Source organism: Anas acuta, chromosome 12, assembly GCF_963932015.1.
Source record: "Anas acuta chromosome 12, bAnaAcu1.1, whole genome shotgun sequence".
Classification (NCBI taxonomy): Eukaryota; Metazoa; Chordata; class Aves; order Anseriformes; family Anatidae; genus Anas; species Anas acuta.
Window position 1 is genome coordinate 18,996,641 of NC_088990.1, and position 26,276 is coordinate 19,022,916.

At 35.2% G+C, this 26,276-nt stretch overlaps 1 protein-coding gene across 4 annotated transcripts in view; it reads right to left on the reverse strand.

Moving 5' to 3' along the window:
- Positions 1-26,276, reverse strand: part of UNC13C (unc-13 homolog C) — a 157,866-nt gene that overhangs the window by 43,703 nt on the left and 87,887 nt on the right. For all 4 annotated transcript variants that reach the window (XM_068695262.1, XM_068695261.1, XM_068695260.1 and 1 more), the window contains 3 exons: positions 25,963-26,091; positions 19,151-19,284; positions 11,219-11,304 (listed from right to left, as the gene is read on the reverse strand). In XM_068695262.1, the coding sequence (XP_068551363.1) occupies positions 11,219-11,304; positions 19,151-19,284; positions 25,963-26,091 (349 nt within the window). The remainder of the gene's footprint in view (positions 1-11,218; positions 11,305-19,150; positions 19,285-25,962; positions 26,092-26,276) is intronic.

The window sequence follows — 26,276 nt, forward strand, 5'->3', positions numbered from 1 at the left end:
TTTAAAGGCTATTTTTGTAACAAATATCTATATTTCTTCCAAGATTATGACCCTTATTTTAGCCTTTCCACTGTGCTCCACATTCTTTTCTATCCATCCACTTCAGACCTTGAACATCAACTCCATTCTTTCATTTTGTTAGCTAGCAGGCACTTTATCCTTGCTCAAGTCTTTCATTTCCTTTTCCCACAGCAGGAAACTGTGGATTCACAAATCTTGAGCAGAGTAATCTTTCCTTTACTTACTGCACACAGCTGCCTAAAATCTCCACAGATGGCATGTGTTTGAAGTGTCTTGTCACTTTCACATTCTTCCTTAAACCAAAAATCTCTTATTTCTGCTCACTTAAAAAGTGAATTAGTACAGATGCCCACCAGGAATAACATTATTTTGTAAATATTATGCATAAACATTTCACCTCTTTCAAATCACCTTTCTGTGAAACATTCTCCGTTTTTCAGCTCTGACCAGGTACATTAACAGGAACTTTTTATTTTTTTTATTATGTTACACCAATACTTCATTAATATCACAGTACCGTAACACCCTCTCTCTGCCCCCTTCCAAAGGGAAAAAAAAAAGTTTTAGAAGCATGTTATGCACTGAATTACGGTTTTGTGTGAATCATTTTATGAAATACTCCCAGGGGCTCTTACTGCCTTTTTAACATTGTGTTAGCATTTGCACCTTTATTACCTTTTCATTACTCTAAAGAAAAAACAGTAAATCAGCTTCTGTCTAAACATTGCATTTGAGAGTATTACAAATTCTCCCTAGCATGATTATTGTTTTCTAGCTTTAAACAGAACCACAGAGAAAGATTTATGCCTGCTCTCATGGTTCTTACTTTCTACACACTTGAAGAATCTTATTTTTCTGTTCTGGTAGGAATTTTTCCGCAAACTGTTAGTGTAGATAGCTAGATTACCAAACATTTGCTCAATAATAGGTAGTTCTTATATGTGAGACCAGTCTTTGAGAACGACTATCTTATCAAATTATTTATACATCTATTTTTTAAATTAAGAAAAATCTCTTATTGCATTCCCAATAAAGTGGAAATTCTGAAACGAATAGTATTTTTTCATTTGAGTTTTACATGAATGAGTTATTAGTTTACACAATGCAACTTAAGAATGCTGTAGTATCACAAACCATGCAAATGTTTATTTCATTTCAAGTAATCAGATGCTACGAGTGATGGGCAAATTTGTCCAGGAGGGTATAACTTTCTTTTGGAAGTTTAGATCTAACTTATATTAAAAATGGGTACAAAAATAATTCATGATAAACTGAGTGATTTTTTTCTTCCTTCTCTAGGCTATTATACTGTGGAAAGAATATTTCAACAATCTCATATTACATATGGCTACATATAGGTGAAAAATACATACTAAAATCTTAATATAAACATATGAGAATATCAGAAAATACATTGCATGGTCTCAAAAGTCATTTGGTATCTATACATATTATTTCTTCAGCATACAGAAACAAAAGAACAGGTAAGACAGGTGCACATAAGAGTCGGCCCATGACAATTTTAACTGGATGATATTAGATGAGTTCATCCACAATAACCATGAATGTAGGTTAGAAAGCATAGGAACATCACTGTAGCCATTCTGAATTTAGATTAGGACCCATGGATGTTTCCACAATTTCTAAAAAAACTCACACAAGTTAATACAAATATGAAACAACACAGGCCATACATTTTCAGTTTGGAGATCTAGTGCTATAGATTTAATCTCTGTACTATTGTAGTGAACTGAAAGACTATAACTGAATGTAACGTAATGGATCAGGCCACGGATAAAGAAGAAAGCAAATTTAAATTTCATAACTGGTTTAGAAGTTAACATTACATTCTACTAGAATTTCATCTCAGTGTTTTTATACTTTGCTAAAGGCAATGGAAGTCACTGGTTATTAACTGAAATAGAGAGCAGGACACAACTAATTGATAATTATGGGTAATTTACATTTGTTTTGATAATGTGAAATACTACCGACCTTTCTGAAAAGGCTCTTAGTTTCAGGGTAAATATAATAAACTGAAAACTAAGACTGAAAAACTTGTTCTGTCATTACCTCCTTTTTTTTTTTTTTTTTTTTAATTGCAATTCCTACAACTGATTTGCAACTGATAAATAATACTAAAATACTATACTAAAGTACTAACATAATAAAAAAAAAACCTCTTTTAATTCTCATTTAAAAAATATGTCTTTTCATAAGAGACTTCTGCATCATACTCAATTTTATCTCTGCATTTGCTCAGAAATTTTCATCAAAATATCTTTGAACACTTCACAGACGTGATGGATTCCACCTTGAACATCTTTATGCAATGCGCATATGCACAAATTAAGCTGTGTTATTAATAATGTACAAATGTGGAACTATGAAATTTACTAAGGGGGTGTATATAAATTATGAAAGGCAACATGGATGTGCACATATTTCTTAACCACAGAATCATATTTCCTCAGTGAACAGAAACTAAGAAATGAAGGCAGGATTAATTGTAAACTGTGAGGAAAAAATGGATTTACCTTTTTTTTTTTTTTTTTTTTTTTTTTTTTGTCTTGCCTGTAGTGGATTGAGCTAATCAATCCTTGACATAATGAAGACTGCTTTAAAAGCTGAATTGACATCGCATTTATATTCAAGTAGGAGTTCTCAGAATGAGTCCATTTGCTCAAAGCCCTCTGCTTTGCTCCATTTTCTCTCTACTATGTTACACTAAACATTATGATACCCTAAAGATTTCAAATTAATTTTGACAAGTAAACTTTGATTTTAATTGAATATTATTGAGTTGTTTTTTACTCTTTATTGAAAAATTGTCTTATTAGTCTCATCAATTTATTAATTCCTCAGCATCAAATACTTCCCAAATAGTTCTGAAAGAAGTGGATGGTTATGTTATCAACAGGACAATTCAAAGATGGAAAACAAACTGATTAAGCATAAACTTGCTCTGTCCTGCTTGCAACTAAGACAAAGAAAAATGCCATTACTGAAAATAATAAGATCAACCTTAGTATAGATTCTGCCCTTCAATATCACATCAGTTAAATTTAATAAACAGATCAATTATATTCAAAGAACAAACAGAAAAAATCTGCCTTTGGGTATACGTGTCTACTATGATTGTGAAAGGAAATAATCACTTGCATCCAAGGACTGAACTAATCTGTGCTTTCTTACTGTTAGTGGAATTCTTCCTTTGTACATAAATTTATCATGGAAAGCCTACAGAAATACAAGCTATGAATGGATCAGAAGAAATTGTCCATTCTATCTAATAGGAGATCTATGACAATAATTAAAACCCTGATTCCGAAGAATAGAAGAATATAGTGGAAGTTTCAAATGCTTAATACTGGAAATATTTGGACTAGATTCTCTGCTCTTTGGCTTGACAGAAGATTGCAAATTGAGCATAACACCCTACCAAATAGGCATGGTAGCATTTTATAAACAATTAGTAGAACAAATTGCAGAACAGGAAGAATCAGACAGCAAGATAAATGCAAGGCTTTAGTAATTACCTGTGTTTTATCTGGATCAGCCTGTATAGCAAGAAAGGGCAAAAACACAGAGACGTTCTCTAATTGTTACCCCAGAAAATGCACTTAAAGCTGTTAGTTTAAGTGTTTGTAAAAAGATAATGTGGAAACAAGCAGTTTTAATGGATTTATCCTATTCTCCCGAGGAGTACTGGGATAGATATCAAATGTTTAGTTTAGATCTAATGCACTTGCCCATAGGGGGAAATTTAACGGTGCATCTAGTAAAAAACAAAACAAAACAAACCCACTAGTTAATCTCCATACATGGATAAGTCCTGAAAGTAAAAAATGGAGTCTTCAATAGAACTGGGGCTGGGAGAATAATATTTTTTTTGCAGACATATGGTCTGATTTTTATGTGGTCCTGTGTGGAGCCAGGATTTGGATTCAAAGATCCTTGTGGGTCTCTTCCATCTCAGAATGTTCTATGATTCTGTGAGGAAAGCTTGTATGAAGTGGCTTAATTTGAAGTTTAGGATTAAGCAAGATTAAAAATATCATGAAGGTTGCTTGTTATATTCAAGTTTCTTTTTCTCTAAGGTTTTATTCCAGTTGATAAAGAAAAATAAGAAAGATGGCATTGGTCAATGCTTCTAGAAAGAAAGAAGTACAAAATGCAAGTTGGTTCACAAGGTGATTAATTCACAGAATTCATGAAAAGATGCAACTGGATCCCCAGCAGCTCCACTCTGACAGAAGAAGGAGGAAAAAGCTCCCAAGAAAAAGGAAAGGGAAATTCAAGCCCTAGCTGCTGTACTAAATCCCTGTATTAGAGGAATGTCCTGGAGGAATGAGAAGGATGAGCCTTTTCGCCAACAGATGCTGAAGTGCACTAAAACAACACAGGTCCCCTCTCAAGTGACTTTTTGGGGGGGCAAAATCACAACTTTTTCTTGATTACTTCTGCCCCCCAGCAATAAAATTACTCTGGAAAAAAAGGTGTAAGTCTAGTTTTTGTAAAAATATGAGTTGCAGTGAAATTGCATCATCTTACAGGTGTAGAACAATAATCAATCACAAGAAGAAATATGAGGCATAATAGTGTTCCAGGCTAATAAAATATAGAGGAAATCTTGACTGCCCTTTGGTATAAGATGGAGATTTCTTCCTACTCCTAGAGATGACATCACAGAGTAGTTTAGGTTGGAAGGGACCTCTGCAGGGCATCTGGTCCATATCCCTGCTGAAGCAGGGACACCTAGAGTAGGTTGCTCAGGACCATGTCCAGAAGCCTTTTGAAAATTTCCAAGGAGGGAGACTCCACAGTTTCTCTGGGCAACCCGTGCTCGTGCTCCACCACCCACACAGTACAGAAGAGTTTCCTGATGTTCAGATGAATCCTCCCGTATTCCAGTTTGTGCCCATTCCCTCTTGTCCTGGCACTGGGCATGGCTGAAGATAGCCTGGCTCTCTCATCTTTGCACCCTCCTTTCAGGTATTTATGCACGTTGGTAAGATTACTCCCTGAGCCTTCTCTTCTCCAGGCTGAACAGTCCCAGCTCTCTCAGCATCTCATCATAGGAGAGGTGCTCCGGTCCCTTGATCATTTTGATAGCCCTCCAATGGACTCTCTCCAGTATGTCTAGGTCTTTATATACAGCCCTTTCAGCTGAACAGAACACATCTCCCTTATTTGCATACTCAACTTACTAGTTTACAGAAAAGACAGGGACATGTGATGTATTATTTTACCCATAATTAATTACCCATAGTTATTAATCACTGTAGGTTTCATTTAAATTATCATATACTGTTTAATTGTCAATGTACTGTGGTAGCACTAGAAAATGGTGACTAGCAAAATTGTCTTGCTCAGAAGTAGGCAGCCTTCAGGAAAAGTTGTTACATAAATGATTTACAATCAGTGACTGCTTGGGTAAGAGCTAATAACAATGTTCACAGTAAGATTAATTTTCAGTGGATAAAAGAAGATTAAATGAGGCCAGAGCTTTCATTATCAAATATATGGGGCAATATACACTGCTATTACTGAGTGTCAACTTTAAGACTAAATAATGACGTCAGACATCCACTGCATTTTCTCCAGCAACATCTGGCACAATGAATACATCTAAAATGGAAAATAAAGAGTGACCGAAAAGCATTTCTAACTCTCTTCTTCTTCCAGTCATATCATATTCAATTTTACCATCTGCCAGTGGGAAGTTTATTATTAAACCCAGTTATAACCAGCTTGTCCTTTTCCCTTTCTTCCTCTATTCCCCATGAGGCTACATTTGACTCTTCTCTCAGGTCTCTGGAGAAACCAGGATAAATCCTATTTGTTAAAGTGTGTGAATACAGAATGGGACTCACTAAAATCAAAAGGTTTAATAGTTTGATACCCTCATGAAATCCCGCATTCTGACGGATACTGCCTTGCTTTCTCTTCCATAACCTGTGCCTCCCCACCCTCCCCACCCCAAATCTGCTCTGTAGTCTTCCTCTAAGCCAAAGCTGCATTCTACCTTAAGAGAAACTTTGTAAATTGTTAAGTTGGAGTGAAAATGGACTTGAAATCTGTCACCAAATGGTGTGACCATTTTGGACAACAAAAAACTACAAAAACAAATCTATATTAAGTGCCTAAAATGGTGTAATGACTTTCATCCTCTTTTATTTTTATATGGCGTGACACTTCAGAATACTCCTTCTGCAGGACTGAGGCTGTCTCTCACTGTATCTATACAACAGCTAATTCATTTCTGGCCTGATCCTGATACTGACTTCTGGCCATTACCAGAATTAGATTATCATAATAACAACAATTAGAATGTACTATTTCTAAAAAACTGGATAACTTTGGACATTTGATCTGACCTATTCAAAAATCAGAGAAAAAGTATGAAAAACACACTTCTGAGGACACAGAATAAAAAAAATACTTCTAAAATTGTATGTCTAATTTCCTCTCATTTCTCTCTCATCACCTTTTAACCTTTGCATCTTCATGCCTGGAAAGGAAAAGATTTCTTACCATATGAAATCAGTAACAAATTATTTGCACTGCTGTTAGAATTCTCTCTGTTCACATTGGCTTGTACTATAAATACAGAATACTTTATAGACCAAACAGTACAGAAATGTAAACATCCTATGGACTCAGGTATGCTTGTATAAACTGAATGCTAAAAAACAATGTATAATCAATTTTGCATATTACCTTATGAATAACCTGCAGAGAGAAAAAAAAGGGCCAAACCTACCTTAAAGGAGTCTATAGCAAGGTGGGAATCAGTCTCTTCTCCCAAGCACCAAGTGATAAGACAAGAGGAGATGGCCTTAAGTTGCGCCAGGGGAGGCTTAGCTTGGATATTAGGAAAAAATTCTTCACTGAAAGGGTTGTGAAGCATTGGAACAGTCTGCCCAGGGAAGCAGTTGAGTCTTTGTCCCTGGAGGTCTTCAAAATACATGTAGATGTAGAGCTCAGTGACATGGTTTAATGGTGGACTTGGCAGCGCTAGGTTAAAGGTTGGACTAGATCATCTTAGAGGTCTTTTCCAACCTAAATGATTCTATGATTCTAAGTCAGTTCTCAAAGAGAAATGTGTGATACCTTTTCCATGCAGAATCTACACAAGAAAATAATCCTGAGCTCCTTAGATCAGAAAGAAAATTAAAACTAGTGTGGAATCAATCTGTTAAAGTTTTCACAGAACTTCTAATATTATCCAAAGGCAAAACATAGTAATTATTTCTGAAACAAAAGAAAATCTAGAATGAAATGAATAATTCAGTACCAGATTTTAGTGCAATCTATTGTTTGCAAGGCATGTCAACCTGGAACATTGTAGCCCTGATCTCAGCAGCTGTGGAGACCAGATCTCTGCTTTGGGATGCCCATTTTTCTCCTCACCCATTGAGTGAGCTCTTTGCCCTGACAGCAACCATCTACCCCGTCACATGCAAACACGCTACGATAGTATTCATACAGATGTGCAGCCACTGTGATTGAGCAAAAGGCCACTGCTGTGGAAACTGCTGTTCCCTTTGTCTTCTACATCTCACAGTAGCAGTCTCCTAGCATCCTGCCATGCCCATCACAGAGGGCTGGACTGTTCCTGGGGAAGAATCAAGGGGGAAGACAAGATGGAGGGGTGTAATGACTGCTGCTGCTTGATTCCTAGCACCTATTGGCTCCTATTACAAAAGGGTCAGACAATACTACTGAAGAGCAGCAGTTCTTCACAGCAGTAGCTGCAGCTCCCTACATCCCCTGATGTAGATGATGAGGCATTCAGCTGGTCAGAGGACATAGCCTGGACAGCCATTCTCACTGCTCTCAGGAAAAAGGGAAAATAAGAGTGTAAACTAGTTGTTCCAGTATTCATTTTCTGTTTGAGGATGAAGTTGTGATGTATTCATTCCCTGAATTTATGTTGATGTGAGCAGTGGGTAGGAATTAATAAAGTGGGAGAAAAAAAAAACAACAACAAACAACAACAACAAAAAAACCCCACACAAGAAACAGAAGCAGAATCTTGAATAAACTATTTTTTTTTAAATCACATCAGTGATAAATTTTCAAATGATGGACTTTTTCATTGTCTCTTGGTTGGATGCAGAAAGGAATCAATTTTATAACACCAAAATGATGCTTGAGAAGATTAATATTAAATTGGATCAGGTAGAGGTTGTGATAACAGCCATGAACTGTACATATGAACAGATGGTAGTCTGCATTAATAACTTGGAAGGCTAGACTGGGCATAGCAGAATGTGATGCGCTTTAATGATGAGGATGAGCTCCATTAAAAACATGAGGATCGAGTATGACCATATTTAAGGGCTTGCTTCTCCTAATTTTGCAGAATTGAAGGAGAAAGATCTTATTGTCACTATCCATTGCAGAATCAAACTCAGTTTGCAGAAGATTCAGGGAAAGAATTAATAATTTAAAGAACAGTAAAGCTGGAGAGAGGAGCAGAATGCTGATATATATATTGTGATTACACTTATCAAGATTCCTGTTTAGGAATGAAAACACAGAAAGTGAAAGTATGTACATTTATCAGAATTTATAATGAATTTCAATTTCCTTTACTTATTCTTTTTCCACAGGAACTGTTTCACTGTTGATTCTGAGAGTAACCTGGGATTTTTACTGAGAAAAATGGCATTTGCTCCTCTCAGATAGACAGTATCAACAGCAAGAGAGAGGCAAGGCCATACAGAGGGTCTCATTTGGAATAGACTTAAATAGTCGAGTGCCTCCTAATGAATCCTCTTTACATCTTTCTAAACAATCAGGTATTACATTAATATTTGTTTTCAAGTCCTTATCCAGCCCAACCTTCCAATTTTGTATGATTAATTCTGCTTTAAGAGCTTCTTGTTCTAGCTTCTGAACCAGAATACAAAACATTGCTTGATCAAGTAAATGATCAAATACACTCCACTTAGCAGTTAGAGTGGTCTTAAGAGAATTGCTTTCTTGCAGTACAGAACATTGATAAGCACAGCAGTGCTCAGGTGTGGCTGTCTGCAGAGTGTAACTATGCATCCAAAGTTATGGAAGCCTGACAATATAATGGCAGTTAGAAATTCTTATTAGTCTTTATGCTAGTTACCTGTAAGTATGATCAGAACATTCAGTTACTGTACACTCATCTGTTGATGCCTCCTGATTTACAGCTTGTCTAGACAGCAAAATGTTATCACTGACATTTCCAGGAATATGTCCTAACCCAAAGTAGTGGTTTTCAGTTGGTCTTCATATTTCTCAGCTCTGATCAGCTTTCACTGATCACTCTCAAAGAGATCAGTGATCTTCTGCCTAATGTTATCTTTCTCAGACTAGTTCTTTTGATCCTCTGACATGACTATAGAACATTGAGTTCTAATACTAGTTTGCAAATCTCTTCTTCTACCTATGCCTTAGATTTGGTTTCTTATATCTTCTTCTGTCATTATACAGATTATAATCACTACTCCTGTAATTTCCTTCTTCCTTTCTTTCTATCTTTAAGTTCTTCTGTTGCGCTTAGTGTGAATATTCCAATATTAAAATAATAAAACTATCAAATTAAAGTAACACAACAGTAGATGAACAAATCAATTTTCCCATTAACAGGTGCTTTAGTAACTTGTCTTTTCTCTCTTTATCATGACAAAAATCTGCAGTATCATCAAAGTACCACATTAACACATTAGACATCGTGGAGTGAATAATACAGAAAATATTCATTGAATACAGTTGTTGTTTTTTTTTTTTTTTTATCCATTCTGCCTGTTGAGTTGCACTGTAGTTTAAATCCAACCGTGCATTTATTTTCATCCCTGGTAGACATGTTCTGCTGTTAGTTAGGCATGACTGAAGGCAACGTGAGTTTTTCTTTCCTAAAAATCACAATATCTGGCTTATTCTAATTAGCTATTTCTGTAGTAGTGCAAAGAAAAAATTGGATAGCCCTTAAAGTCATTTATTCTTCTGAACAGATTTTTTTTTTTTTTAATATGAAGGATGAGACAACCTTCCTTTGTAAAAATAGTATTCTACATTATAATTCCTTTTCCATCATAATAAGGTTGACCATGAGTTTGTCAGTAAAAAGTTCATTGAATTCTTTACAATTGGTTTCTGAGATAGTCATTTTCCTTTTTTTTTTTTTTCTTTAGAGAAACTCTGTAAAGGGCCACACACAAGACCATTGGAACACATTTCATTACATAGCTTAGACAGCAAAAATCTTCCAATCAAATTCAGGTTTGATCCATTTAGTTCATTTTAGCTATACTCTTGACATCAGATGGAAGCTAAAATCCTCTTTTGCATTTCTCCCACATTTAAATCTGAACTCTATTTAACAGATAAATAATATTTGTGAAGTTCAGATAAGGCCATATTTTCTTCACAGAAATGTGTTAGTTAGGGTTTGACAAATTTCTGTTCAAGGGATGGTTTTAATAATTGTCTAAAATTAGTGTGATTGTATGTGTATGGGCTTTTTTTTTTTTTTTTTTTTTTTTTTTTTTTTATCATTTATTAAGCCTATTCCCTTAATTCTTAATTTTCAGCATTTTTTGATGTAGGTATTTTTACTTGTTTTTCTGCAGTCATCACAATTTCATGAGTGGGTCTGAAACCATTAGTAGGAGATTATCTGTAGCAGAGAAAAATATATTTTGCCCTTGGTTAACCATAGTACTACTCTATAGAACAAAAGGAAACTGCATTTGATTTTGTTGGAAACAGACGACCTGTCTTTAGAACACAAAGGAGATTTCATTATCTGTATGTGTTTTCTCCATAACTTCATTCTGTAAATGTTTCCTATGGGCATACTAGCAATTTTCAGCTAGTAAAAAACTCTGGAATGCCTGTAATGTGCATAATTGCCTCACTAGCAAGCATAATTGTGATTTTTGGACATTGGTGTTTATGTCAAAACTAGGTAATAAGAATTAACATTTCAATTTACAACTTTTTTGTTTCCTTGCTCCACAGATATCTTCATATAGTCACAATACGAGTCTCTTCCTTTACAATGCTTTTTTTTACGAAACTATGCATCATCTTAAACAAGTATATCAGAGAAGTCCTACCACCTGCTGAAATGTGATTCCAGGTGTGATTTGCAATGGAGGTCAGTATGGGTGAACTCTCTAGTGCAATTAATAATTTTTTTTATAATTACCTTCAAGCGCATATTTCATGTCCTGGGCAAACAGAGTCCACATGATTTCAGCACTGATTTTCCCCATGTTCAACTCTTGAGGGAACCTGCAATCAATCACATTACATTAGTTCATCTGCTGCTAGAAATTATGCTTACAGCTGCACAGCAGTAAAGCAAATATTTGTACAAAGAAATTATTTTCCACAAAATAATTCCCCTATTATCCACTCACTGTATTTTCTGTTCTGCACCATCCATCCTTCAAATAAAAACTTAAACTGCCTCTAGTCTAATGTCAGAGGCCTAACAAATTAGTTGAATGTTGCACCAATTTCATCACATAACATGCTTTAAACCAAGGAACATTTATCTATCTTGCAGATAAATCCTCAACTTCAGGCAAATCAAGTAGCCTATGAAGAACCTGAAACTATTGGCTAAAATGTTTAGAACATACAGGTTTGCCTTAATTCCTTCAGCACCACACTGGAAAAGAGTAAAGTTGTTTGTGAAGCAATATTAAGCTTATTAGGCTTATACTAAGGGACCTTGGCTTAAACTAAAGACCCTGTTTAGAGAGGTTCACTTTGAAGAAAGGACAAAATAATAGAGTATGAAATGTAGAAAAATACATACCTCTAATTAAACTTTTAGTTTTGGTCTTATGCTTTATTTGTCTTTGAAAAAGAGTCCTTTTGAGATATTTTTTGCTAAGTATTTGTCCACATTTCATAGATGCTAGATGTTTCTTGCTCCACGTAAACAAAAAGCTTTAATCTTTCAGTTACTATTTTCACTGCTAGCTGCTATCAAAAGCTTACATTTTAGTGAGACACTGTATTTTTATGTCATATTTGAAAGGAGAGCTTTTTATTTTTTTTATTTTTTATTTTTTATTTTTAAGTCTGTCCTTACAACAGTTGTGGAATTGACAATAATGTGAACAGTTTCCAGGGCACAGTCCAAAGCAGGCAGCATGCCACACAACTAAAGAACAGAAAATACTGCACAGAACCACAGAGTGATAAAGAAGTTTATAATACTACAGTGGTGCAATGAGAACCATATGAATACACTTGTAATTCACCATAAGTACATAAAATCATCAAAGACCAAATTCATGAGAAAACATACGGAGCTAGGGCTTTTGTCTTGTGTTTATTACACCACTTTCCACTAGCAGAGAATTTGATACAAAGTATTTTCACCTTTTATTTAATAAATAAAATTATTAACCAAATAACTAACCAAATTCAGAAAACATTCTGCAATAATTCATATAAAAATTTAAGAAGTTTTAAATTTCTCATTGCCAAAGAAGGAATGAGAATGATGGACAACTGTATGACAATAGCAATATGATCTAAGCAATGTATTATTTTCAGCGGTAAATAGCATTACATGAATGTTGCTCAAATAGAGATCATTATATCAACCTCTACCAGACTACATACTACCCTAAGAATATATAATATTGAAGTGTGTGTTTTTTTTAAGTGGGACATACTTGACCATGATCTTATCAACAGAGAAAAAGTGCTTATGCAGTTCACTACCTGTCACTTTACAATGAAGCAATTGTTAGCATAAATCACTGGTATGCCTTTTATACTGATGGCTGCTTAATTACAGAATTTGATATTAATTCTTTTAAACATGAAGTTATTTTTATTAAAAAGCTCAAATGTATTAACTGTAACTGTCTTTAATTTCTTTACCTGCAGTCCAGTCTGAGTGCTTTCTGAGCACCAGACTTGAATTTTGACAATGTGTCACTGAGGAAATTTTTAAAAGCTGTTTTAATATTGAGAATGTCTTTTGTCCATAAAGCAAAGCTGGCCATAATGGAAGTCTGGGTCTGATAAACACACACTTATTTGATTAGGTCTGTGTATCTGTGTTTATATATTAACTTATAAATGCACATACACACACAAACTGCAATTATACTTTTGTTATGTTAAATGAGTTCTATACATTATCCTCAATTCACCCCACTTGACTTCAGTTAGGTACCTAAACTTGATGGTAAGAGATACCAACTTCTGTGTCCTCGAGAAAGATATACTTATTGTATAATCATCAACTGGACATGCCAATGAAGTTCCATAACCTTAAATAAGGCCTATATAATTTTAGGTTAATAGTTAAAAATTGTTTCATGTCTATGTCACGTTTTAAATGAATATATGTGTTTTAAATCTTGACTTTTACTCTACATTTTAAACAATCTATCCCATTGTTACATACCCCATTTATGAATTCTGTATGTGCCCACTTTAGAAGGGCACATACAAAGCTTGACACTGAAATACTGACCAAGACTGTGTATGTAAGTACTATATAAAGTGCTAGCCTTTTTTCCTGTGGGCAATTGTGATTGGTATGGCATTGGTATGCACCGCTCCCACCACAATTTATCCTCAGAGATAGCTTTATGCATGAATAATCGTATTTACTTCAATTTGGTTACTCATGTAAAAATAATTTACTATTTGCATTACAGTAGCATTTAGAAGCTTCTAAATTATTTAAGAAATTTATATGCAGGAATTCTAAAATATGTAATGAGAAAAATTCGCTGACTTCAGAACTCATATTTGAAAAAGACAAGAAATAGAATGGGGAAAAATACAAGGTAAAAGTGACTCCCTCAAGATCCTGTGATAGGTAATTGTCAGTCGGCGACAGAACTGAGCCCTCTTCCCCATGAAGATGTGGTTCTAGTTTGCTTTAACATACATATATACGTTTAAGTATATACACATACAATTACATGAATATTGAGAGAAAATGAAAAATAAATAAGAATAGAAAATTTCAGGTAACCTATTAGCATTCATTTGATATCTATCCCTAAGTAAATGATGCCCCAAAAGCTAATCCTTTTCTTGTTCCTAGCTTTCACTTCGTCAGAGATGTTCTTAGTATCATCAGCCATATTTCACTGTCCTACTAAACTGATAGGTTGAATTACCAGCATTATGAAAAATGCTCATGTCAAGAATTTATGCAACAAACAGTAATGCAAACTGCCGAGGAGGACATGACTGATATTGTATTATGTCTGTTGCTCTCACAGGCATAATTGCTTCTCAGAATGTTAAGTGCATGTAATATTTTCAACATCCTCTTAATGTCCAATTTCTAACATCTACATATCCATGGGTACAGCAGCAGAAAAACACAGGCTTGACATTTGCAACCACAGTTAAAGCTGCTTGGAGGATCCTAAAAGTAACGTTGCAAAAACAAAAACAGCTTCTTATGAATTCCATATTGTATTATATTCCTTCCTGACATAATGTTATAATGCTAAAACGAGTACTTGATAACCCTAGTGTGCAACTTCCAATTTGTTCTATAGATAGTTCTGGTACATCCTGACTTGAGTTCCAAATGTCAGAAACAGCAGTAGTGTTTTAATGTTATATATCTTTCTGGCTAAGAGTAATGATAGGATAAGCTATATAAATCTGTTATTAGTTATTCTGTTATTACTAGTTAGGTGTTTTTTCCCCTCCCCACCCCCTCCCCCACCCCCGAAAGTGACCTGCATATAGTATACTCAGACACTGATTATGAAAGTCATATGTCAGAGTTTGCAGCAGTCTCTGCTGATTTAGCACATTTGGGGCCACAATAGAAGGCAAATTCCAACACGTCCAAAACCATACATAGAATTGAAAGTAAAAATTAGTCAAAGCATTAAGATATAAAGAAAAAATGGCACCCCAAGAAGATTCTTTTAAATTAATCACATTTTTAAAATATGTTACATTTATATAATATGTCATATTTAAAATATATATTCACAGTCAAATTCTTTGCAGACCCTGGTGGTTGGATTAATGTGGAAGTTCTCTGTTTCTCTGACCAAATATGCAACAACTAGAGGTACACTCAGGGCCAATTCTCCCTTTCTTATTAAGGTTTGATATAGGAGGATCTTCACTGAAAGATGAAAGAGCACAAGTGAGAAACCACCCTTCATTAAAGGACTGAAATTATTATTCAGTTCCAAACAAGTAAGAGAGCTCAATGATTTCTTAGCATGATTTATTGCTGTGCACAAGATGTTAATGGATGATAAAGCTGCCGGTTTGGATTCAAAAACTAATAATAAAACTAAATAAAAGCAACAGGTATGCCAAACACTCAGACAAGCTCAAGAGAAAGGGATCATGTCTCCTCCCACTGTATAAACAGCTGGATTGCATAAGCTACTCAAAAATAAATTTAGAGCTATGTTAGATAGTCTAGGGCTGATTTTTGAAAATTGAAGGCCAAGGTGCCATCTCTAAGTTGGAGTTGGAGACACACATACACACATGCCTAAACAAATTATAAGAGGGACAGTGATAGGACTGGAAGACAAGGAGCTTGCTTGGTGCTGTAAATCCATGCAATGACTCATCTGGTCATTCTGAGCAAGAAGTCTAGTACTTCTGCTGTGATAAAGGAACTAAGAATCTAAACACAACTCTAATTAAATAAATACTGACTCATACTATATTTTTCTTACTCTAATGAAAATAACATTTCATGTTCCTGGATTTCAGTTTGGGCAAAAAGACTGAAGTTAACTATATCTTACCTAAGCTCTATCTAAACTGTACCCCAGAAATTCAAGTACTGGAGAAAATCCCAAGTCAAACTCTTTGAAGGAAAATCAAATCAATCTCTTTGAAGGAAACTGAGGAAAAGATTTAGGCACCTCATTGTATTTTGCAAAATCTTTCATCCTACTCATAGAGGGAGGAGGTATATTTGAAAGAATGTATGAGAGCCACATTTGTCAAGAAAGAAGTATGCATCCTAGAATTCCTTCACCAAATTGCAGGAAGGACAGTAAACAGCATTTGTATAATGACTAGTTTATACAAACACTGTTTTTCACATCATCTGCTCTAAAAGGGTAATGGTAGCCATGACATGCTCTCAAAAGTAGAGGAGCTGTAACGCTGGAAACTGTAGAGCATCACAGTTTAGAGTTAACAAAATCTGGAGCTAACATTCTAGTCCCTTGTCTTCTGAGTATCTGCCTAATAGTCATTATTAAACTCATTATTATACATTTGATTAATCCCTCATCACCATGGTAATGAAGCACAACTGTACTGGTGCATGCATGCTATCCTTTTGTGCATTGCTAAGCCTGTGATGAAAAAACTACATATACCAGAATATTTGTTTTTCTTTCCTGTATGTGAATGCAGACAAGGTTTTTGTGGTTTTGTTGCTGCTGCTGTGGAGTCAGTCTTCTCTCTGTCCTCTATGTCTAAGCGTTTAGTAAGATATGTGTGTCCATCATTTATGTACTTTAATTTAGTGTTTATGGGCTCTATGAGCACTTAATTTCAAGTCGTCTCTAAACTTCCTTTCCGAAACTTCCACACAAAACTATCTGATGGGCATTATACAACTATCATAGTTAACTGTTGTGGTGTTGCAAATCTGTGAGAAGATAACAAGGCTTAACACACAAAAGAATCATAAGAAAATTTCCATATGTTGAAGATAAATAATAACAGCAGCATTTTCTTATTAGAGGGAAATGGTAATCAAACATCAAATTCTAGAGCCCCTGTGTAAATAAATAATTTTATATTACTTATATATTATTTATCTTATCACTGGTTATATAAAAATACTTTTTTTTTTTTTTTTCCAAACAGTTCCAAAATTTGGTCTCCAAGCAGATTTTCAGAGAAATTTTGCATGCAAAACTCTACACATTAGGTTTTCGAGCCTTTGTAAAAGCCACACATTTTTACATTTCTCAGGGAAGCAAGAGGATAACCAGGAGTGTGCTCTATGAGTAATTTTCTCTTGCTACAATAATTTCTGTCTCATGGGCCATAGTTTTCCCAATTTTTCTGTCATTCTTGGAACAACACTATAAAATCTCAGTTTATCCATAACATTGCTCTCAAAATCACCTTCCTAACTTGCATGACAGTCTCTAATCCTCAACTCATAAATCAAGCATACAATAAGTGGTGAAACTTCTTAATAAGCAGTATGTTAGGTTTTCATGGCAATAACATAGCCATTCAGTTACTGATATATAATTATCTCCATACGTTTCCAAAAATGCTAAATTGCATATAGAAGATATCCACTTACAAATTTCTTCCCTCTATATGTTTTATACAACTATACATGCTATACAACTAAATTGAATGCCTTTTACTAAAAATGTGCAGAGTCACAGAGTTTAGAACTTGATTTCCAAATGCACAAAGATATTTCAAGCAGATTATTTTTTATTGTTGATGTTCCTTTTAATTGAAAAGAAATTTTATTTTGCTAGCATTTTCTGCTGTCCTGCAGCATGTGTCCTAATCCTCTCAGAGGAACTCTGTTCTTTATCCCATCCCTTACTCCATAATGTTTGCCTTAGAATACACCTAGAACAAATTTTAGGATCAGCTGTCCCCCAAACAATTTCTTCTACTATGTACTATTCAGCGAAGATACTGGAATGAAGTTCGTATATGTATTTGTTCAGATAGATGTTTTATAAGAAGCATAACTTTTATACAGATAATGACACAAAAATTGAGCTTTAGCCAAGGAACTTCACACTAAACTGCATAAATGTAGTAAACAGAAAAAAAAGTTTTGTTTCTTCTTCGGAATAGAAAGATGTTCTTTAATAATGCCAGTGCATGAAATAATTGAACAAAGAGATGCTTATTTGCCAGGACTGAAACAATTATTCATTTATTTAAAATAATGACAGGAATCAGAAGGCAAATATTTTCCAGTATCTGGTTATCACCAGGAAGTTTCTCTGGGGACTAAGTCTAAATCCCGTGGATCCATAGACAATGTGCTACCTTTTACTTACAGGCAAGCACATCTCCATGTACAGAGTGCCTTTCTGTATTTATCAAATATTGGCTGAAACAAGCAGAATTGTTCTCACTTCCCTTAAGACCATTCTATTAAATTTCTTCTTCCACTGCAGACACCTGTATTACTTTTTTTAGCCATCACACAAGTATAAGCTTCAATTCCATTTTTTGTCTAAATCAGCCAGACTACGCTGAGATTTTGTAGACTGCAAAATATCTCTAAGGAGCTAAGATAGCTGAAACTTTTCTCCAGGTCTTCATCATGTCACATTTCAATTAGCGCAACATCTGTTTCTCTGGATCTCTCTCTTATTGGTTTCAGCTTTAATATGTGAAACATGTTTCTTTGCTCTCTTTCTGTATATTTCATTTTTAAAACCCAGCATGCTATCTCCTTTTCTTGCACCAATCAATAAGCTTGCTCTTCTGTACTACTATAACAATGATAAGTTCTTCAACTTGTCTCAGTTATTGATTGGTCCTTCCTCACATGTTACATCTCGGTTCTGAGAAATCAACTTCCATCTGTGGTAAATCCAAGATACCATTCTCCATTTAAAAAATTTTCAAGTCAGCCTACTTAGACTTTCTCTCCACATACCCATAAATTTTGAGAGTATCCTTTTGTGAATCTTTTTATTATTTCCACTCCCCCCCCACCCCCAACACACACACACAAATACATAAATACATTCCTATTGCTCTATTATAATGTTTAAAAGGAGTCTCAGCATGATTTGTACATTTTGTGTGCCATGGATACTATGATAATATTAATACCATCACACTGTTTCACTGAACTTTGCTTTCTGTCTATCTATTTCGTTCTCTTGCATAATACTTTGCTACTTGACATTTTGGGATGGTTCATATACTGCTTGTCTTTAGAGTTCCTGAAACAAAATGTTTCTTTCCATTTACAAGAGCACTAAATCCTTATTCTAATTGTTGATTTTATATTCTGTATTTAAAAAAAAATCTATACTCAGATTACATTTAAAATACAATTACTGATTATGATGTATATCCTGTCCTTATTTTAATAAATCTGTGATTCTTAATTTTTATGGGGAAGGTAATTACTTACTGGTTCAAGACAGGTGTATATGCAGTTTTATCTTCATCTATGATGGTGACCATCAGAGTAATAAGCTGTGCCCAGAAGTCTAAATTCTTTGTTGTTGGTCCCTGTTCTTCTTTAGGAACTTCTTGTTTCTTACCCTGTTAAAACAAGATTTTAATATATTTTATATTAGAGAAATTAGGGTAACTATTATGTGATTTTCACCTACAGGTTATTACTTAGTTTCAAAGACTGTCTTCAAAACTAAGACTGTTTCAAAGACTGTCTTAAGTCTACCCAGATAACAGTAGTTTGTATAACAATCTGTATCTGGTTGTGGACATGTCAAAAACCATACATAGTGCTAAGGCACCCAAATCAGCAGAGAAATTTGAATTATAGTGCATGTCCACAATTCAATGAAATACATTTTTAAAATTCTTGTTGTGCTGAAACTGAGTGTTGGTAAAATGATCTGCTGAGATGGAACTTTAATATCATACACAATAAATACTGAACAAATCAATTATAAGGAATATTTCTTCTTTTGTTTTACATTAAGCTATGCTGAAGTTATTGGGCTTGCTATGCTCTTCACTCTAAATGAAGAAGCAGATAAATTTCACTTTATTTTGTAATAAGAAAAAATAGCAAAAGCTATTGCCTGAAGTATTTTGCATGGAGATTTTCCAAGGACTGATATATTGGCTAGAAGAACCAATATATATGTATTTGTTTAAAACAGGCAGAGGAAAACAGTGCAGAGTAGGAGGGGAAAAAATCACTGGAGATAGAAATACTGGGAAGAGGTAGCTAGGAATATTCAAGAGAGGTATTGGCTCTCCAAGGATTTAAAAGCTGTGAGCATAATAAGTGAGTTATTTGGTTTCCTTCTTTTCCTTCTCTCTCTCTCTCTCTCTCTCTCTTTTTTTTTTTTTTTTTTTTTTTTTTTTTTTAATTCAGGGAAATGGGATTTTGTATGCTCTTTGTAAATGAAAAGGACTGCAACCAGTTTCACATCCAAAACAGACAGTCTGAGAAGCCCCATTACATCCTTGTAGCCATCACCAGGAAAGACACGAGACACTGATATGTCAGATGGATTACCAACATGACTGTCCAGTCATTAATTAATATTTAGTAAGTAATGCAGTGTTTTATATTCCCCTAGATGGAAAGCCTGCCTTTTGTGCCTTTCTGTGTAGTTATATGTATGTATAATATTCACCCATTAAAAAACTATTAAGAAATTAATACTTTCTTACCTTGTTAAAATGTATATTTACATTGTACATTCCCTTTGCTTCTCATTTGTAGCCTATATATGACCAATTGAATGGGCCCCGTTTCTCTTTGGATAGGCCTATATTACTAGTATAGTGAATTAATTGTTATCTTAACCTCAATTAACTTTTATCTAGAATGGCAGAAAGGGAATGTGAGCAACACTTAATTGAAGTTGTTTTTGCTGTCACTGTGGAGAATTTTAGAAAAGTATCCTTAATCACCCTGTTGCGTACATAGCTGATACACAAATGATACAGCATCAGTGTTTAATGTGACTGAAATAAAGGTGAGGCTCAGAAGCAGTTACAACGGATGGTGTAATTAATATCATCAGCAATTTACAATTGCCCATGCAAACAAAAGAGCTTTTCAAAATGGAAATGATTATTGGAGCGTTAATGTGGTTTAAGTAGCGAGGTTTTGGTAGCAGGGGGCCATAGGGGTGGCTTCTGTGAGAAGAATCTAGAAGCTGCCCCAAGTTAGGTAAGGGCCCCACTGCTGAGCAGAGCCGAGCCAATAAGTGATGTTGTTAGCACCTCTGTGAGAGCATATTAAAGACAGGGAAAAAAACACAACGCTGTTCCACACAGCAGCTGGGAGAGTGAGAGGAGTGAGGAACAGCCTTGCAAGCGTCAAGGTCAGTGAAGAAGGAGGGGGAGAGGTGCTCTAGAAGCTAAAGCAGAAGTCCCCTGCGGCCTGTGGTGAGGACCATGGTGAAGCAGGCTGACCCTGTGCAGCCCATGGCATACCACGGTGGAGCAAGGTTCCATGCTGCAGCCTGTGGAGGAGACCACGGTGGAGCAGGTGGATCTGCACTGACGGAGGCTGTGGCCTGTGGAAGACCCCTGCCAGAGCAGATTCCAGTCAAGACCTGCAGCCCGTGGAGAGGAGACCACGCAGGAGCAGGTGATCTGGCAGGAGCTGCTGCCCATGGGGGACCCAGGTTGGAGCAATTTGCTTCTGAGGGATGGACCCCGTGGTACGGACTCATATCTGGAGCAGTTCTTGAAGAGCTGCTGCCTGTGGGAAGCCCATGCCGGATCAGTTCAGCAAGGACTGTATCCCGTGGGAGAGACACCACAGCACAGAGGATGAGAGTGACCGAGAAGGAGCGGCAGAGAAGAAGCGCTATAGACTGACCATAACCCCTATTCCCCCCTTTTCCTCATAGGGAGGAGGTGGAAGAGGGTGGATGGAGGGGAAGGTGCTTTTTTTTTTTGCTCATTAGTAATAGGCAATAAATCTTACTATCTCCCTATGCTGAGTCTGTTTTGCCCGTCACAATAATTACTGCGTGATCTCCCTGCTCTTATCTCAAACCTTGAGCCCTTTTCATCGTATTTTCTCCACGTTCCTCTTTGAGGAGGAGGAGTCAGAGAGTGGTTGTGGTAGAGCTCAGCTGCCAGCTGCCCACCCGAGTAAAACCACCACATAAAGTCACTCACATAATGTCACTCACCAGGGCTTTCCCCAGCATAGATTATATAAGACCTTGTTTCTATAACAAAGACTTTTTCCTACTACTTTTTTTTTTTTTTCTTCTCAGCAGCTAGTGCATGTTTCAGAAAAACTAAGAAAAAGGCAGTTGTAGAGGATAAAGCCAGTTCACATTTAGTTCAACATCTTATCAAGAGCTATATTTCTACAAAACAACAACAAAAAGCGAAAAACTACAATGGCAGTAGCTGAAACAACTCTTCATGATTTTCACGTGTGGATGTGAATCACAGGAGGTAAAATTCTATTCTTCAATATAGATAACAAAAAGTACTTAGTTTACAAAATTTGAGAAGCACAAGGAGGTGCCCTCCGTAAAAACTATCTTGTACAGAAATCCTGTAAAGATTAAGATGAAGGCAAACGTAGAAGGTGGTTAACATGAGTTGCACACTCATTGATATAATATGCAGGAGCCTATCACTTCTGGACAGATGGAAATACTACTGTTTAAGTAAGAGTAACATCATTCACAATATGACTGAGGCAAGAAATCAACCATAGGCCCCAAGCCTGCAGTGGGCCTAAGCCAGACAGCAGCTGCTAGTCTTTCCCTGGAGTGAGAGCAGGTGCTGGCCTACATATAAACCATTTCTTGTTGCTTTGGGGCTCATTTGTTTCAGCTCTCGCTTCTCACAGCTCAAATCTCAGCTGTACAACTAAACATGAACCTTCTCTCCTGCAACACCATGTTAGGATGAACTCGGTTTTCTTTCCTCCAGCTGAGCAGAGTAAGCCTCCATTGCGTGGGGAGGCAAGTAAAGATAAGAGAATAGTTAATGAAGAAGGCTAAAGAGTGGAACCTGGGGTAATTGGGTTAAGGGTTTTTGACACAAGGCTAACGAAATATTAATCACAATTTTGGTTTCTACTTCACTGTTCTGTGATACCAGAAATCACTCTGCAATATGGCTGGATTCAATGAAAAACCTTCAGAGCTATATATTCCAAAAAGATACGTATTTAGCTGTTGCATGTACAGATATATTGATGGTGAACTGTAACAGAAAAATGCAGAAGGTGGTCTCCTGTACAACTCTAGAGCTGATGCAGAAGTTAGGTAGTGATTTGAATGATCGTATTCATTGCTTTATTAAAGCTAGTTTAATTAGATTAGTTTGCTCAGAATTACCTCCCACCTGCCATGAAACAGAAACTTTTCCTGTCAGGTATTAAGATATATGTGATTGATGTTTGATTACTGTTAGTGATCAGTTATTTCAAATGGTCTGCTTTTATTCATTTTAATTTTTAATTTTTCATTTTAAATTTTGCTTTCCACACATTTTCACTAAAACTTCTCATATTTGGTACTAATTGTATGTCTATAGTTTGTAAACGCTTGTCTGTTTAAAGTTTCTACATACAAACTCACCTGCTGCAATACTTGTTGAAAGGGAGTAGAAAAGGCATGTAAATACAGTGAAACTGCTGCAGTTAATTCAGTTTTATAGCTGAGTGATATATATATTTTTTTAATTACTATTCCAGGACTTCGCACTGCTCTGTCAATAAGTACAGGACTTGAAAATAAGTGAATAAGAGAGAAGTAATGTAATGACACCTTATCCATCCTTCAGTTCTAAAAAACAATTGGAGACAGATAACAATTTAAACTTGTTTTACATTCTCTACCAAAAGAAAAAGACTATAGTATCTCTGCATTTTAAACCATCTACTAAATAGGGAGAAAAAACTATTTTATGAATTCACAGATTAAAAAAAAAAAGGTGGAAGTTTAAAAATACAGATTAGCATTTGTAGGTATTGCAGTGCTGTGCAGAACTAAGATTACTTCATATTCCACTTTTAACAGTTTACTAAAATGACTAGCATTTGCTGATAAACTCTGCAGACTTATCAATATCCAGTCTAGCAACAACTCATATTATATTTAACAAACAAAATGAAATTGCAGCAAAGTAAATGCTAGCAAAAAAAAAAAAAAAAAGTAATGTTTGACCTTGCTGCTGCTACTAATTCATAGTGGTCCTTAGCTTGCAATATAAGCTGTTGGAGAATAAACACATGAACATTCAGTATGTTTCTTGATTATTTTAGGGGTAAATGCTGGCCTCGTTATTCTGTTATCTATGGTCATTTTGGTAAAATGTCATTTGATAGAATTAAAATCCCTCCCTGATGTTCATATTTAAAAGTTTAGTGCTCTCAGACTAAACACTCTCAATCAAGGTTATCACAGAAAGCAGGAACAGACATCCTTTAAAAGATAAGGGGCAACAATAACTTTAAAACAATTCTGCATCGTGAAACTGGAAGCCTAATAACATAAAGACAGCAAAAAATGCAATCTCAGGGAGAAGAAATTACATATAAGTTTAACGAGCCACAAAAATGCATGCAGGGAAGTGGGAAACTTTACTCAGCCCTTCAACTTCTCAAAGATAATGACAACAAATGCTTCATTATTTGCAGCTATTTCAGATTAGTTCAGAAGTGTAATCTTTGCCCACCCTTCTCAGACTATCTCTATAGAATCTGCTCTCTCTCTTTGTAGCTTCAGGAAAATAGAATAAATATAATTTATCTCCGTAAAAAGAAAAAAAAAAGTAATTCTGCAGACTTCCTTCTGCAATTATTCATCAACCCTGTCATGCTTATACGAAAAAGGAAATAAGGGAAAAAGACAAAGCACTTGTGTACTCAGTTATACTTCATTACAAAGACGTAATGTGTATATCATTTATACATCATGTTATTTTTTCCATATAATATAACTCCGTTTACAGTAGTATCAATGTATCTGCAGCAAGATACATTTCAGGTATTTTAATAGGAATTCAAATAATTCAAGAATTTCCTATTACTCAACAGCAAAAATCAATGTAAACTTATGACAAATAATCATTGAGTAATTTCTTATTCATTGTGATTTGATGCTCCTGCAGCTTCATATAGACTTAAAAGTTACTGAATTTATTAGACAGTTCTTATGCAGGTGAATACGTTCAATTGATTTTCTAGAAAAGTTCTGCCTACAGGTGTTGGTGGGAGTTTCTTACGTTTGAAGTTTGGGAGCTAGAGGTAAGTTTTCTCATCAGGATTCCCTGTCAGGAGTCCCACATTAGAAAACACACTTGCATTTCAGAAAAGTAGAATAGATCGCATTTATTGCCTTTCTTGGAATGTAGGAATTCGTATTTTTTATTCAAGTGAAATATGTTGTCAAATTAATTTTGATATTTCATATCATGTAATATTAATATTCTTATGATACACTACACTGCAAATGGATGTTTGCCTAAAACATAACTCATCCCTCTCAAGGCAGTAGTCATCAAAATATCATTTTTCCAATGTACCACTCAGAAGACAAAGATAGTGAACAAGAGGTAATGGGATAAAACAATGATGCTCCTTTTAGACAGTTGTTCAATTTTGCAGATACAAATTCTTAATTTTAACATTATTTAAAGAATAAACTCTGTCTAGGTGAGAGGAAAAAAAAAAAAGCATTTTCAAGGCTTTTGCATGACATCTGGGACATGACAAATACTATAATTATTTTGCATTTACAGTTCAGCCTGATGGACCTGATGGACTGTTATTTAGAAATGCTATGTAATTATCCTCTGCTTTCTAGAAGCAGCTACTAAATCCTGGATCAAAGTACACATCACAGGTGATAAAATGTACAACTGGAAGGATAGTACATGATTTTCAGCAAATGCTAGTACTTCTCTCCTACAGTCACTGAAGTGTAATACTGGAGTTTTAAAAATTGTTTTCCAATTACAAATCTTAAATGAACAGTAATCAATCTAATTTCATCTTTCCTAGTCACAGGACAATTTTACAGCCATGTCCACTGCAAATACTAATTTATGAGTTGACATTTTCATTTTGAAACTTATCTTGTTAAACATTTAAGAATTCATAGCCACCTGTGGATGTTCTTACTGTGATGTTCTTTCTCATATAAATAAAATGAAAATAACCCCAGTGCTTTCATGTGAGGGAACACTGGAATGCTTTCTTTTTACTTACTGTAAACTAACACCAATGACTAAGCAAAAGCATGTTTGCCTTACCTGGTCCACTAACTGGAAGTAAAGATCATAGCAGTTGTCAAAAATGTATTTATAAGTTGAGTCCAGGCAGGCTCTTACACAGTCTTTCACCACGGTACTGGCTCGAGGTGGGCTCTGTAATTCAAGGACCTAGTAAAATATTTCATAAATGGTAGAATTTCAGAATCATGTAGAATAGAATAAATACAAGTGTTGCAATGAATATAGATCTGCAATACAAGATGAAAAGTGTTGAAATATAATAATGGTAAAAATATTAAAAAATATATATGTTGGCTTCAGGTGATCTTAGTTTAAAAATGCATTAAAACATA